The sequence below is a fragment of the Suillus clintonianus genome (genome assembly GCF_016758775.1).
Source record: "Suillus clintonianus strain FC179 chromosome Unknown DEU56scaffold_34, whole genome shotgun sequence".
NCBI lineage: Eukaryota > Fungi > Basidiomycota > Agaricomycetes > Boletales > Suillaceae > Suillus > Suillus clintonianus.
The window spans coordinates 50940-66128 of NW_024539258.1; the positions used below are offsets into that span (position 1 = coordinate 50940).

At 48.3% G+C, this 15189-nt stretch overlaps 4 protein-coding genes across 4 annotated transcripts; all 4 read left to right on the forward strand.

Annotated features, from left to right (window-relative positions):
• Positions 1-1891: 1891 nt before the first annotated feature.
• DEU56DRAFT_803139 (uncharacterized protein) lies at positions 1892-3284 on the forward strand. Its single transcript, XM_041353207.1, has one exon. It carries the CDS (start codon positions 2192-2194, stop codon positions 3023-3025), a length of 834 nt encoding a protein of 277 aa, XP_041208553.1. The 5' UTR covers positions 1892-2191; the 3' UTR covers positions 3026-3284.
• Positions 3285-3914: 630 nt separating this feature from the next.
• DEU56DRAFT_736685 (cytochrome P450) lies at positions 3915-5940 on the forward strand (the record flags this gene model as incomplete). Its single annotated transcript, XM_041348528.1, has 11 exons — positions 3915-4057; positions 4107-4203; positions 4258-4394; positions 4444-4569; positions 4624-4873; positions 4925-5047; positions 5094-5196; positions 5255-5341; positions 5398-5479; positions 5535-5657; positions 5721-5940. 11 exons carry the CDS (start codon positions 3915-3917, stop codon positions 5938-5940), a joined length of 1491 nt encoding a protein of 496 aa, XP_041208554.1.
• Positions 5941-6175: 235 nt separating this feature from the next.
• Positions 6176-7119, forward strand: DEU56DRAFT_736675 (uncharacterized protein; the record flags this gene model as incomplete). The annotated part of the gene is made up of 3 exons (XM_041348527.1): positions 6176-6478; positions 6527-6687; positions 6744-7119. 3 exons carry the CDS (start codon positions 6176-6178, stop codon positions 7117-7119), a joined length of 840 nt encoding a protein of 279 aa, XP_041208555.1.
• A 4793-nt stretch (positions 7120-11912) lies between these two features.
• DEU56DRAFT_857348 (cytochrome P450) lies at positions 11913-14850 on the forward strand. Its single transcript, XM_041355279.1, has 12 exons — positions 11913-12512; positions 12573-12616; positions 12680-12761; positions 12810-12883; positions 12941-12955; positions 13014-13312; positions 13363-13409; positions 13467-13506; positions 13566-13576; positions 13636-13812; positions 13868-14155; positions 14208-14850. The coding sequence occupies exons 1-12, from the start codon at positions 12117-12119 to the stop codon at positions 14361-14363; spliced, it is 1629 nt and encodes a 542-aa protein (XP_041208556.1). The 5' UTR covers positions 11913-12116; the 3' UTR covers positions 14364-14850.
• The last annotated feature ends 339 nt before the right edge of the window (positions 14851-15189 follow it).

Genomic DNA, 15189 nt, shown 5'->3' on the forward strand with positions numbered 1-15189 from the left:
AAAATTGTGGTCTGGGAGTCATGTGTTCTGATTTCACTGCGGCCTCCTATGCTTCGCGGGCGAGTGGCGATGGAACAATCTACTTCAATTCGATTGGACAATGGGTCACGGCGTTCATTGCCATGACACTTTCAGTTTTTGTTAAGTTCAAGTAAGCATCCTTCTCCGTCAAAGTCTCATAACAACATGAATTTGTCCAGGATTACTGGCATATCGTTCCTGGACGATCGAACACAATGATATATGTTTCTGCAACTCGTGTGGCGGGAGACGCTTTGATGCACATAATGCGCGTGCAAGTTGTGGATGCTGTACTCTGCCGCGCTCTTATCCGTACTAATCTGTTTGCATCCGCTTGAACAATGGGCAGTATGTTACCATATCAACGCAAATCCACAAGCGTGCAACAAAGCATGCACAATTGTCCTCACGATGGCTCAGGTACTCACCTCTGGCCTTTGTCGATGTGGACAATAGACCGTACTAGACTGTCACGGTGGACTGTGGACAAGTTGAACTGTGACCCCCTTGAACAGTATTTAAGTCTGTCTGTCGACCAAGTTTTTTCTTCTAACCACTCTCCCTTCTTTCGAGGTTCTCAAGTCCCTCTCGAAACTTCGCAACTCCTGTATTCTTGACTTCAAGTTCTACTGTTACCAAAGATTATTCTGCGTTGTTTTTCTTCAGAGAAATCTACACAGAAAAATCCTTGGTAAAAGAAGTCAGTCGCCTCCGGGTCGTGACTCTGCTGAGCCATAGTTTCGGCCAGTGGCCGAAACTGTTCAAGGATGTCAACCGCGTTAAAGACCACTGAGACCAAGTGGTCTTTAACGCGGTTGACATCCTTGTCAATTAATTAAATTCATGAGCTTGCGTGACCGACCTTCGATGTATAAGCTCAAGCACATCCTTACGATGAACAGGGACATTCTGGAAAAGTTCGAGATCCAAGGAGGCATTCAGCAGTTTGGGATGCTGCCCATAGACACATTGCCAACGACCCTCCCGAGGCTCGCACATCCTATGATCGGTTATCTATCCCAGTATGAACCTTGCTTTTTTATGATTGAGTTCCTCGTACCTGCGCTGAAGCACCTCAAGTTATCCGACAAAAATCCTTGTCCATTCTCATTGAGCGCTGGCCCCAGTCCTTCCCACGCCCATTCAACTTGGACGATCCGATCCTCCATACTTGCATTGGCCTTCAACCATTTAACTACTTCTCTTCTACGTTCCTTCTCGAAAATTTGGTTGATGGATGGACCCCACTGCTCGAAAAACTCAAAACACTCGAGCTTGAACATTTCCAAGTACTACCTATGTTTAGCGACTGTTTCCTGCAACGCAACCGTGCTTTATCATATTTTGAGGCTCGCGTTTTCCTGGCTCGCCGCATGTTGCAGTCATGCTTGCAGCTTCGATGACTCATTCTCACTGATTCGAGCCTGTATTTCCTGCATGCACTCAATCGCTATCCCGAGAGTACCAATGCCGACGATACTAATGAGAGGATCCCGGCCCCTGCGCTTACTCACCAGTATATTTCCACTTGGATTCCTGATGATCTGAGGTCATTTTTGAAGCGAAGGGCAGAAATCCTTGATATTGGGACGAAGGGTCCGCATATTTGGGACCGACTCGAACTGACGACGAATATAGAAGATTTGGGGGACCTAGTGAAGGATATAGGATTGGACCGCAATGACCTGAGCCGTATTGCGAAGAGTACTGTGGTGTCGGGATGGGAGGAAGGCTTTGATATCGATATCTGAATGTTTATGTTGTGTTTTGTGCGGTCACCTAAAGAGGAATGTGTTGTAATCGCTGCTTATGTCAGTCACCTAATACGGAACAATAGTTGAAGCATGAGTCGTGGAAGCCATTCTTTTTGTTCTTGTTTCGTTATATCCCATGCCTCATGCTGGCGGCGCGTAGTGCATTGTTCGAGTGGAGGTAACGAGATTCCTCATTTCCATTGTTTTTTTTTGGCTTATATCAACGACCATCCCGGGCCCGTTTTCGCTTCCTTCGTGCCCAACTTCCTTCAAGATCAACCTGAACAAGTACTGTGTACTTTGTCATTCTTGTACTCTTTTCGTTCGACTTCCTGAATTTCATTGCTTCCTTGGTTACCGCGTGCGCCCAAGTCGCTCACTTAAGACCTATCCTCTCTTTAATCTCCTGCTGCGCAATGTCCTCTACCGCGATCTCGATGATCACATATCCATGTCCCCCACCTACTACAAACACGCTGGACTCCCAGCAGCGCTTGCGTCTCATACGTTCGGCGCGCAAATTAGAGGCAGTCATGGGCACCACACCCTACCTTCTCGAGGCAGACGTCCCCATCACACAACTCCCCATTGGGGGTAACAAAAAATCAGTCACGGGCAAAGCACTAAAGCGCCAGGGTTCCATATTCACGCATTACTCCCCCTCTGTGACATCACTTAGCTCAGTGTCGACGGCATCTTTCCACTCCCCGTCCGCCTCACTAGTCTCGCTACCTTCGAGCATGCGAAGCACAGAGTCCCTATCAGTAACACCGCCTGGCCTGCCCGCGCGCGGCAGAAGGTCAGCAGATAAACCCAGACCATTGTACCTTCGCATGAATGCAGTTCCTGTCACGCCCACCCACGAACGCTGTACCTCGCTGCCGCCCACACCTTCCTCAGCTCGCGCAACCTCCGCTTACTTCCCCCCTACGCCTCGCACGCCAAGTTTTGACGCGGCAGACATGCGGAGAAAGCGGATGGCAAAACTTGCACGGCATCTAGGAGAGAACGTGCCTCCTGAACTAGTTACAGCACAAGGGCCGCGTTCTCAATCATGTTCTCAAGAAAACGTGCCCAACAGGGAGCGACGCAGTATGTCCATCAACCTTGCGAGCCCACACAATACACCTATCGCTCCGGGGCCTGAAGTTATCTCGCAGGCAAACAGCGATTGGGTTGGCGAGTGGAATCGATCTGATATCAGAGACGTTCAGAGGGAACTTAGAAGCCTCAAGGCTGCGCGGTGGTAATTGCTTCAGTCTCCATCACACTTATGACACGATTTTATGCTACCCTTGTATTCGGATACCTCACTGGCTGCGGGTATCCAGCCGAACGATATGCAATTCACGATAACTAGTCACATTTACATATGTATCATGTTAGGCGTCAGATTAATTACACATATACACGCGCAAGTACTACTACTGTCATCATTTGTAAAACATAATACATACCATGCTCATCGGTCGGCACAAATATTTGATTATTCGACATCCAATTGCTCCTATTAACAAACTTTGCGCTCTTACATAAGTACCTGACCGCCGAGTTGACCTTGAAACCGACATTTGCGTGACTGCCGACTTTTGTGGGTGTCACGGTGATAAAAAAACGTTATTTTAGTAACAGCACTTTATTTTTAGAATGATCACCCGCTGTCGCTCAACCTCCATGATTAGTCTCCCCTAGGCAGATCGATATAGACGTTGAAGTCGTTCCTTCTAATATCATGATTGGTGGGCCCAACATTCGATGGCCCTGTCTAAGCCCGTCGAGCAGTCCAATGGGTCAGCGAGAACGACATGGGGCCACAATCCAAGGGAGTCGGAATATCTCGGTACTTGCGTCCAAGGCTACAACCGTGACTTACCATGTGATCACATAAGGTTCTCTTGAGGGCTACTATTAGTACTAGCGCAACTGCCTTGTACGTGGAAGGAAGATACCTGACTCACACAGCCTAATTGATCTGTGCAGGTATTAACAGATAAAGTTGTTTGTAAGTCAGTGTTGTCATTAACTGTAATCTCAGCCTAATTGCAGCTAGTTCGGCAAGTGACCGCCTTGTTCTGGAGTACTTGACCTGTCGCAAAGGCGCCGGGTGTGGTGTTACTATCAGCAAGCCCGACCGACTCAATGGCTCTTATCATTGCATGCACTCTTATCGTCTTAGCCAGCGCATGGATTGTGAAACGGCGGTATCAGGCCGTGAGGCAATTGCCTTTACCGCCTGGACCTCCTGGACGTTGGCTTTTAGGAAATACGCTGCCAAAGTCATAGTACGTCCCTGTCAAGAGACATCGATATAATCTCCAACTCCTCCCGCAGTGCGCCGTTTCAATTCGCAAAATGGACAGAAAAATACGGACCTGTGTTTACACTCAAACAGGGCCCTAGAATTTTCGTGATTATAGGTCGTCACCAGGTAAGTATCCAGTAATTCATCATCTGGACAGACGCAAAGCGTGTCTCGTCATAGGCTGCGGTGGATATCATGGAAAAAGAGGGAGCATCTCTCGCCGACCGCCCACGTTCTATTGCAGCGCATGAGACCTTATCTGACGGATTGAGAATTCTCCTCGAGGGCAGTGGTGAGAGATTGCGCCGGCTGCGCAGGTACACATTTCGAGTCTCTGGCATGCGATTGAGATTAAACATCAAACAGGGTCTTGCATGCAGGCTTGCAACCCAAAGTTGCGGAGACCTATGAGCCCATTCAGATCAGGAATGCGAAGAATGTGGTCCTGGACATTTTAAATGACCCAAAGAACCACCAAAAGCATGCCATGCGGTATGAAAACAAGGTCACGCTTATACAATACGGGGATTGATTCGTGCATTTTAGCTATGCAGCTTCCGTGGTCATGACCTTCACCTATGGTAAAACCACCCCGACTTCGTACATGGATCCTGAAGTCATTTCCGTCAATAAATCTCTTGCGCGATTTGGTCGAGCTGTGAAGCCGGGAACATACCTTGTGGACACGTATCCAATCCTGCGTTTCGTCCCAGGTTACCTGAGCCAGCTGAAGGCATGGCACCAAGAAGAACTTGCCCTATTTAACGGACAGTTGGACGTGGTGCGAAGACAGATGGTGCGTGATTTTATTTTTCTGACATACGTCCTCGCTCAAGCACTTGTGAAGGATGAGGGAACTGCCAGGCCATCCTTTGCAAAGTTCATTTTGGAACACCAGAAACAGTATCAGCTTGAAGACAAGGAACTGGCATACGTTGCAGGAGGAATGTTTGGGGCCGGTTCTGATACAGTAAGCTCTTACATTGTATCGTGTCCTATCTTGACAGCTGCTATAGACTGCGTCTGCAATCACGATTATGATGATGGCTGCTACCATCCATACGGATGCACAGGCTCGCGTACAAGAGGAACTTGATAACGTCGTGGGGTGTTCTCGACGTGGGTTACACCTCTTCATTGTCCAACGAGCCTATTGACTGGGGCATTTCGTAATTAGTGCCGACATTTAGTGATCAGGAAATGCTGCCGCAGGTTACCGCGTTCATGCTCGAGAGCCTCAGGTGGAGACCTGTCAGCCTTGGAGGTATGTCTCCTTTGAGCTGTGATGGCACGATAATGATTGGTGACGTTCCACTACAGGCTTCGCGCATCGTGCGACCAAGGACATAATTTGGAAGAACTACATCATTCCTGAGGGCGCGACTGTTGTTGGCAACCATTGGTCAGTATGCAATTGTTTTTGCCCTTTCACCATTTCTCTAATGCTTGTCTTTCAGGGCTATTGCAAACGATCCTGAGGTTTTCCCAGAACCGCACGAGTTCAACCCTCAACGGTGGATTGATGATACTGGCCATGTGCGCGATGATCTCCGATTCTTCGCTTATGGTTTTGGCCGCCGGTGAGTGGCATCGTTCATCGCTCATCTCTCGACCCGTTCTCACGACTCGCCTGAAAACATCAGTGTGTGTCCCGGCCAACATGTTGCAAATCGGTCTCTCTTCATCAACACGGCTCTTATTCTCTGGGCTTTCCGACTTTCTGAGAATCCTGCAGCGAAGATCGACACGCTCGCTTTCTCGGATACTGCGAATATACATGCTGCTCCGTTTGAGATATGTTTGGAGAAGAGGATGGATGAGAGCGTGATCAGGGAACTGTGCACATCTGGGGCATTTGTGTAGGAACTTGAAAGTTCAGTGATGATTAGTTTGTGCGCTTGTAGACCGTGTTCCTATGTGCTCATTTATTGGTGTTGTCGTTCCTTGAATTTAATTATTCAAGTACCTTTGTACAGTCGATTAATCAGCCGCACAGCCACAAAATCATTCATCAAGCCGCCGCCGGCTTCGAGCTTGCACTCTACCACTTACACGCAGTACCTCCGTGTCGGTCTACATAGTACCATCCGTGTTCGACATGGGTAAACTTAATATCGCTCACCATAAATCATACCACCCCTACCGCCGGGACAACATCGAGCGCGTGCGGAAAGATGAAGAGGAAGCTGCGCAAAAGGAAGCCGAGGCTGAGGGAAGGATAGTGTTGGCTGATGCAGAGGCTCGATTGGACCTCCTCCGAGAGCGCGCAGGGCTTGGGAAAGGGAAAGGAAAGGGGAAGAGGAAAGAGGATGATATGAAAGCCATAGATGATGCGAAGGCCTCCATCATTGCTAACAACTCGATCCAAGGCCATATCAATCTATTTGAGGATATAGAGCAGGTTGGTTGGTTCTCATCGTTTTGTGCGTATACACTTATATGGCGCTAGCAAGAAACGATTACTGCTGTACGGGCGACGAAGAAAACCACACAGCTGGAGACTGAGAAAGGTGTACCACTGGCTCCAAGTGCCAAGGACCTCAACCCGTGGTACAGCGAGCGCGATAAGGAAAAGGAACATCAAGAGGATGAGAAGAGCGAACGCTTAAGGTATGCAGCTCATACTGCTCCAGCATTAAATTTACGACCTCCCTTTGGCATTCCAGATTGCGCGATCTTGCTTCAAAGACGAGGAATGACCCTCTCACAGCCATCACGCATCAGCTCGCATCACGCTCTTCATCAAGCTATTCTTCCCCTGCCCCTCAGACGTCATGGCGGCGCCCCAAACACCGCACCCCACCTGATTCAAGTGATAAGATGAAACCTCCTCCCCCACCCTCGGATGCTACGTCCATGCGCCTTGCGCGTGAATCATCAGAACGCGAGCGCGCGCTGGCGTTGATTCAGCGCAAGCAACGTGAAATGAGAGGCAGCGAAACACCGAGTACTGTGCACGGGGGCCTTGATGAAGGGTATGGGGACGTATTTAACCGGCGGGAGGTTGAAGAAGCGCATTCATATCGACGACGGCGGTGGTAAGTGCATTCCCTGCACATGATACCTATTTATTGTATTGCGTACTCCACGCTACGAGGGGATGCTGTATTAATGGTTTAGGCATTTGACTTATCCCTTGGACACGGACGTGCTGACTGGTGTATGCTGGTGTTATTATGATGGCGTCCTGCCCTGTCATTCGATAGCGAGCGTGGGTTTCATGTATGTTAAGCTTTTTTATTGACTATAATCCTTCTTTGACCAGTGTTGGCACCCGGGTTATAACTGACTAGGTTATAGGACCATGACTGGCCTCGAACCATCTGAAACTTTTTGGCCACTGGCAATGTTGTCTTACGAGCAAAGGAAAAGCCGCCATGAGTGTTTTTGGATGGTTCGAAGGTCAGACGAGGCCGAGTTTCACATTCGGGGCACTGTGCTAAAGGCCTCTGGTTCCGTTCGTCCGCTCGCTACCTTTTAATTTTTGCCTCTCAAAAAAGATTATATTCTAAGGCCCTGGCTGGGCAGGTGCTCCAGATTCAATTATCTCAATTGAATTCACATAATTGGATGAGGGTCGAGCTGTGCCGGCAGGCCTAACCTTGTTCACCAGTCTAAAAACTAATCTCGAAAATCTTGATGTTATGTTATGTCTGGAGTGAGCATCGACCCTTTGTTTTAGTAAGTACATGTACGCAATACGTCAACAACACATATATACGACACTGACAAACTGCTAGGTTATAGTGGACCCCCAATTGTTTGTACAGCGTTATCATGAACTCTGTGGGACTTCTCTTTCGTCTTTATTAGAGTAAAAATGTTGCAAGTCATAACCTGCATACCAGTCAAGGGCAATCAGCACCAGTCTGCTCGTGGAAAGAGGAAGATTACGATGTTTTTGGCAGACAAATAGGCTCGTGACTGGCCTGGCGTATACTCAAAATCTCACCATCTCAAATTGACGCAGTCAGACTGGTTACGAGTCGGTTGGTCGTGCTTTTCTCACGAAGCATACTCTCTATTACAAACAGCGACCAGGCATTCGGAGGTGCCCATATCATTGTTGTTGGAAATTTCCATCGATTTTCCCCTATAGCAACTCGCAAATCTGCCCCATTATTCTGGCCATGTGACACCATGCCGACGAGCAGCTTATTCGATTGAAGGAACAGGGATGAGTCACATTGCTGATCCGCCGGTTGGCCCTGACCATTACTGACGATACAAATGAAATTTCCCTGGATTCCAGCTAGATCGATTGTGGCGTCGAAGGACAGGATTTTCATCGATTTCCCGTGAGTGCCTGCAATAAACTGTACTTGTATGAAGTATCCTGAGTTCCCGTTTTCACCTATGTACCTGCAGCTGCATTCTTACAAGTCCGTCCGAGGCACCAAACGTTGGTAGTCTTCCACAATGTTCAGTGTTATACACAAGGGATCGTCCTTGATCGTTCTACGTAGTATGGTAAGCAACAGCGAAGTCCCGATTCTTAAGTTAGTCTACAAGCAACTGACCCAATAACTTCCAGTTTAAAATCAGCAACGTCACGACGACAAAATGAGAAGTTCCACGAATTTTCCTCTCATCCTCGTACCCAAGCCGGATTTAGAAGGTAGTTGTCAACGCATGTCAAATGGTTGTAGATTCTGTCTCTGTCTCAAAAATTAGCCAAGGTCAAGATCATAAATGCCAGACTTTTAGTGAACTCCCGGAAGGCACACAATATGAAAGAACTTGGAGCATGTACCGTTGGTGTACAGTGAACGGTCGCGCACCATACTGATAGTGAAGTACTGCCACACCACCAGTCCGGTTTTCAGTTTTCAGTTTTCGGTTCTTACAGTAATTTGCGCTGAATTTGTTCAACGCCTCGCGCAACTAGGGATAGCTAAGGGTAATGGCACGAGTCGGTTGCATCATGGGCAATTGATGCCACTTTTGATTGAACTGACGAATCCTCACGAGAGTACAATTCTAGCGGTCTGCCGATAGGCCTGCACAATCCTTGTCCGATGTACGTATTTTGCAGCACCCGCATTATGCTTAGATCAAACATTTCATGCAAGTGATACCAGTATTATATCGAAACTTTTGCGATGTCCGAGTCGCTGGCAGAATATTGAGTGGGGCCTGAGTAACTGTCAGACATATCATCCAAATCCTAGGATTGTAGAAAGAATACCTACCCATGATTTTACTAGTAGTAAGGCAGGAACATGGCCCATCTGTAATGAAGAGGTGAACACTGAAGATTCGGGTCCTAGAGTTGGCGGAACAACAGAGCTGCAGTCAGGTCGTGAAGGTTGAATGGTCGAGACCGCAGGCCAATAATATTGGTTGACTTCCAGTAAGAATTTACGGGAAAAGCTCGTCTGTAAAACTAAGACAGCTTGACCTCGGATATTTTGCAGACAGAATTTGTAAACCGCAAGACAGCTTCACCTCGGCTGTTTTGCAGACAAAATCTGTAAACCGTGAGACTCGAGAACGGTCGAGCGGAAGAACGCATGACAACGGGAACAACGCCGCAATGATCCGGACTACAGAGAAATCTGTGCAGGGGTAACCTACCCCTGCACAGATGTCAGTCAGGTGCTAGTCTCGTTCCCAACGTTCTAGGGCACATGAGAATGTAGCACTGACCGCTACCTACCACATCTAGCTCGGCTATTCGGCTAAGTCGTGACTGTAAACCCTTACGGGAAGGTTGTCTTGAAATAAATTGACGGTGAGAGTGCACGTCCCAGGAATGCATGTTGCTTACGTAACTGCAGTAATTGGCTGAAGGGTGACAGTGTACGACCAGACCCCTAAAATTGGCTATCCAGTTTGCTTCGTCATCGAACCCCATTGGACAACCATAATGTATTGTCTACTGGGCTTGAATAAACACAGATACAAAAAAATTGAGAACACGGGTGCTCACCAAGCTGAAGGCCGAACGAGCTTGAAGATGTGACCGACAGCGGTGAAAGTGAATATTTTTACGGCGCCATCGAGATTCGGATGAAAATGTGTGTTATTGGTGACAGAAAAAGCCACAGCCATTATCGTCACCCGACGGAGATAAGCTTAAGCGAGACTTTGAAGAGGAAAGACAAAATCAGGTACTCATTACCAAGATTGAATTCAGTCTCGCGAGCCAACCCTCCTCAGGCTCGAGCCTCCTCCGACGCGGATCTAGACGCTCTCCTCGAAGTATCATGAGAGGATATTCTGATTAATTATTATTCAAAGGTTTTTAGCTGGCACAAACACATACAAATAAGTTTCGTCCAGCTGGTTTTTGTGCAACGCACTGTGGTCGTTCGGATTCAGCGCTGCACTCGTTCCTCCTGTAGCTGCAATCGAAAATATCTAGCTTCCGGGCTCGGGCAGACCAAATTATAGAAGGAAGGTTTATTTCATTTTAAAATCCTTCATCACACGTGCACTGCCTGTGATGTATCATAATGATCATTATACAGCGCGCGGTTGGATATTGCCGGAATCGAGCCCCGTGCACCGCGGACGGCGGCTGACTACCAAGCGCATACTGACTAGCTAGATGGAGCTCAGGTGAAAGCTCAAGTGAAGTTTGCGCATTGGAGTCATGCGAATTGCTTCACGGAATGGACAGTTCCATCCTCACATATGATAGATAGGCCACTTAAGGTGATGTTCTTGGCATGATTACGCCCTATGCTTTCTCACACGCTTGTTCATATCATATCATAGGTCACTATTGAAGGAGAACGTGCGGCGCAGTTCGCCGCAGCTTCAACATCCAATGCCGTTGATGTTGGTTGACAGTGGAAGGACATAGAGCGCATCAAAATTTAGAGCGTGTCGTCACGACGCGCATCAGCTTAGAGAGCTAGTCTGCATGTAGATGTCGTGACTGGAGTACTGGAGAGCCCGTTCCCTCCAGTGCTAGGCTGCTCGTTGCGGATATCCATGGCAGTGTGGACATTCTAAACAAGAATTTTGCATCGACTAAGAGCTGGGTCGCATATGTCGGAGGACGAGTCAGACACACGGCAGAGAGGAAGGGTGTGTTGGTGACCGAAGAACGCAGTGCGTGTTGAAGCATGATAAGCCTCATCCAGTGAGTTTCACTATGTTCAAGTTTCGCTTAGTGAGCTTGAAAATTCAGGTCTCTTGCTTTCCACTCTCATTGTCTTTTTCTTTCCGTCAGGCTCTGATGGGCCGGACGGCGCTACTTTACAGGCACTTGGGGGTCACCATCTCCCACAGTCACTGTCAGTTTTCCTGACTGCGCTTCCTATAAGACACGCATGCATCCCATCGCCTCCTTAAAGATATATTAGATCGTTCGGCCGGTGTCAAAGCGGCTTGATAAATTACGCCTTTGCTTGAACCCTGAAGCATCTGATTGGAAAAGATTGAGTTAAAGCAGAAGGTGTCGTGATTTGATCCTTTGCTCTCAGATAGCGAAACCTTTACTGATAACATTGCATCTATAGGGGTGGTGCCATTGAGGTTGGATCAAAGACACCAAAGCCGTAGGTATATTGCGTTCAGCTCAATTGCGTGAGTTACAAATTTGTACTGCCAGGGTGAAAGTTGATGACGGAGAACACGAAGAGTTTAGAGTCGAGATGACCAATAATAATAATGTGGTGCGATACGGCACAACGTGTAACTAAGATATCAAAGGTGTTTCGGCCAATAGGTCAGTGGCCGTATGGCCCGCGGCTTATAGAGACGATGTCACCATCAATGTGATGTGATTGATATGAAGGATTGTGATTATGTGGCGGGCGTCTAGCTGACAAAGTTCACGGCACCTACTACTCTACCTCGTCAAAATGACATCTCCACCAATCGGATGCTTCAGGCCCAAAAGCTTATTGGATATCTCAAGCGGGTATGCGCCCATATAATTTAAGCGATGCTACCACTTGACAACACTAGTATGTCAGTAGTGACAGCCATAGGTTTTCGGCAGTTGGCGCAGTGTACGGAAACTCATCCACTGGCAGTATAAGTATACTGTTTCTGCCTGATCATGATCCTAATTATTCACAACCATGAGTATCTCGCAAAGTAGGGACATTTGGCTTGCCTTTAAGGACCTCTGCCTCGCAGTGCCCCTATCAGGCACAACGGCCGGTGTCTCAGTTCTGATACTGGCGTCGCTCTATCTCCTGCAAGGGTATCGCCAAAGACGACGAACGACACGCCTACGAGGACCTCCGAGCCCAAGTCGGATGTGGGGCTTCTCCAAGGTAGTGCTAGATCCTGCCGTCGCCACTGAACTGTATGAACAGTGGGCCGATGAGTACGGCCCAGTGTTCAAAGTCCCCCTCGTCTTGGGAGAGTCCAAGGTCGTACTATGGGACCCCAAAGCCATCTCTCATTTCTTTGCAAAAGACACTTGGTCGTATAACCAAACTCCATTCAACAAGATCGCTGGTGCAATGACCGTATGTCCCTTCGCCTCATTGTACAGCTATATGTTAATGACGTGCTTCTACGGCTGACAGGTTGGACGAGGAGTTCTGTGGGCCGACGGTGAGGGTCACAAAAGGTCGGGACCATGACCTTCAAGTCGTGCCGAGCTAAATCTATTCCATTCTCTGTCATTCATCAGGCAGCGCAGGGCTCTCAACCCTGCCTTTAGCGCAGCTGCCATCCGCAACTTGACGTCTGTTTTCCAAGATTCCGCTCACAAGGTCAGTCACTAATTATTCGCCCGTCACTGTACTCAAAATAGGTCACAGGCAGTGATCGCTTGGGAAGCTGAGATAGCATCGAACCAAGGAGCTCAAAACGCTGTAATTAATGTTCAACAATGGTATTTATTTCCTTCCCCAAAGTTTCCTACTCGAGCACTCAGACATATATTATACAGGATGAATCACATCTCGTATGTATATCCCTTCCTCTCCACAAGGCTGCTGTCTCATCCAACACCCACCGCGTAGACTCGATAGTGTGGGCATAGCTGTTCTGTCCCATGACTTCGGCGCACTCAACGGAACTCACTCCGAGGCCGCGGAGGTCCTGAACGCGTTTGGTTTGTCTGGAAACGCTGCCCACAGCTTGGTTATTTTGGCACAAAATTTTCCTTCCATCCTGAAGCTACCATTGCCTCGCACACAGTTCGCACAGAAGCTGAATTTGATCATCGGCAAAATATGCGAGGAGATATTAGGGCGGTCGCGCAAGGAGAAAGAAACTGCCGGCGCTGTGCAGGGGGACAAATCATGTTTGGGTCTGCTCCGTGAGTTTGCCCTTTGCTTCCCAAATTGAAACGCTACAATTGTTCTGCAGTGAAAGCGGAGGGCGCGGGATTGTCACATCAAGAAGTATCAGCTGAGGTAAAGGAATCATAGAGCTACCCTGAACGATGTGACACTGATCTCTGTCTCTGTCAGGCAAAGACTCTACTTGTCGCCGGCTTTGAGACCACTTCAAGTACGTACATTCGTCTAGCAAAAGAACCTGATATTGACCATGCCTTGCGCATTTATCAGTCAGCATGACAGTAAGTTTCGAACCGTCCCGAACCGTCCACTACTCCAACTGAGTTTCTCAACTTCGCAGTGGTCATTGGTAGAACTTGCGCGCAATCCAGACATGCAGACGAAGCTTCGCAACGAGTGTCTAGAGTTCGGGGCAACCCCAACATATGATGATCTCACGAATAAGCTTCCCTACCTGGACGCTATAGTCAATGAAGTTCTCCGCCTGCACGCACCAGCCAAGGAACTCCCACGATCAGTGCGTATCTGACAGACATTCCACACAACTCACTCGAACTGACTATCATTGACAGGCTATACAAGAAGACGTGATCCCGCTCAGCAAGCCCTTGTGCACGGCTGACGGCAAGTATACCGACAGTGTAACAATTCCAAAAGGGACAGTGGTCGTGATCCCGCTCGTCGCACTCAATTGCTCAGTTGGCATGTGGGGGCCTGACGCAAAAGAGTTCAAACCTTCCCGATGGCTCGAAGAGGACACGGCAACGCAGGGGGCTAGAGAAGGCTTCCGTCGTCTAATGTCATTCGGCGGTGGCGCACGGATGTGTGTAGGGAAGGTATTTGCGTTGACAGAATTCAAGGTACGCCGCTGGGCAAGAGTTATTGTCTGATTCATTCTGACCGGGTGTCTAGGCCGTGCTGTTCATCCTCATACGAAACTTCGTGTTTGAGCTGGAAAACCCTGGGATGAAGATGGTGGAGAGTTTTGGGCCTATAGCAAGACCGGGGGTGGCTGGGAGTGCTGATCCTGAACGTGTGCCCCTCCGGGTGCGCCGTTATGAGGCTTGATTGTTGTCTGCAGCTTTGTAATACCACTGTACTATGAAAACTGCCTGTAACGTATCATAAATTATCAATCTTAAGATATATTTATGTGCATAAGGTCCCTTGTCGACCAGTTTCGCGAAAGAATAGATCTGAGCGGGATGTGTGTGTATCGTGTTGTACCTGTTTCCACTGCACAAAAATAGATATTTTGGTTGCGAGCTGGCGATAGCATGAGTGATGACATGTGCTATCTCGAGTGTTTTGGCGTTGGTTGAATAGATTGTGGAAGAGGTTGTATTGTTCTTGGTGGAGGTATACTCGTCGTGAGTACTTTCTTGGACAGGCCCAACATAGACGAAGGCTATAGGGACGTGTTTAACCAGCGAGAGGTCGAAGGAGTGAATTCATATCGACGACGGCCATGGTAAGTGCAGTCCCTGTCCATAAGACCTGTTTATTGCGTTGTATGCTCTACACCTCCGCTACTAGCGACGGTGGAGCATGGATGATATCGACTCGGAGACTCGAGTACCAATTGATTGAAGGTTCGGCTGTTGCCGCTGAGTCAGCGGCGCTGCAAATCGTCATAAATACTTACCACCGTGCGACTTAGGTTTGATCATGTGGCACCAACATGACTTTTGGCAACAGTTGTAAGACCTCGGCGTAATCCCCTAACATGGCGCTCCTGCCATTCATGCATACATACCAATCGTCACAATTTCTACCTAAAGCTCACCTTCTTTGTGTCTGATATCATTGCATCCTTCTATCCCGCTCAGCTGATAGGTGAGTTGCAAGCAGTTAGTTTGTCATGCTCTTCTGTTGATTCATCGTCCTCTATAAA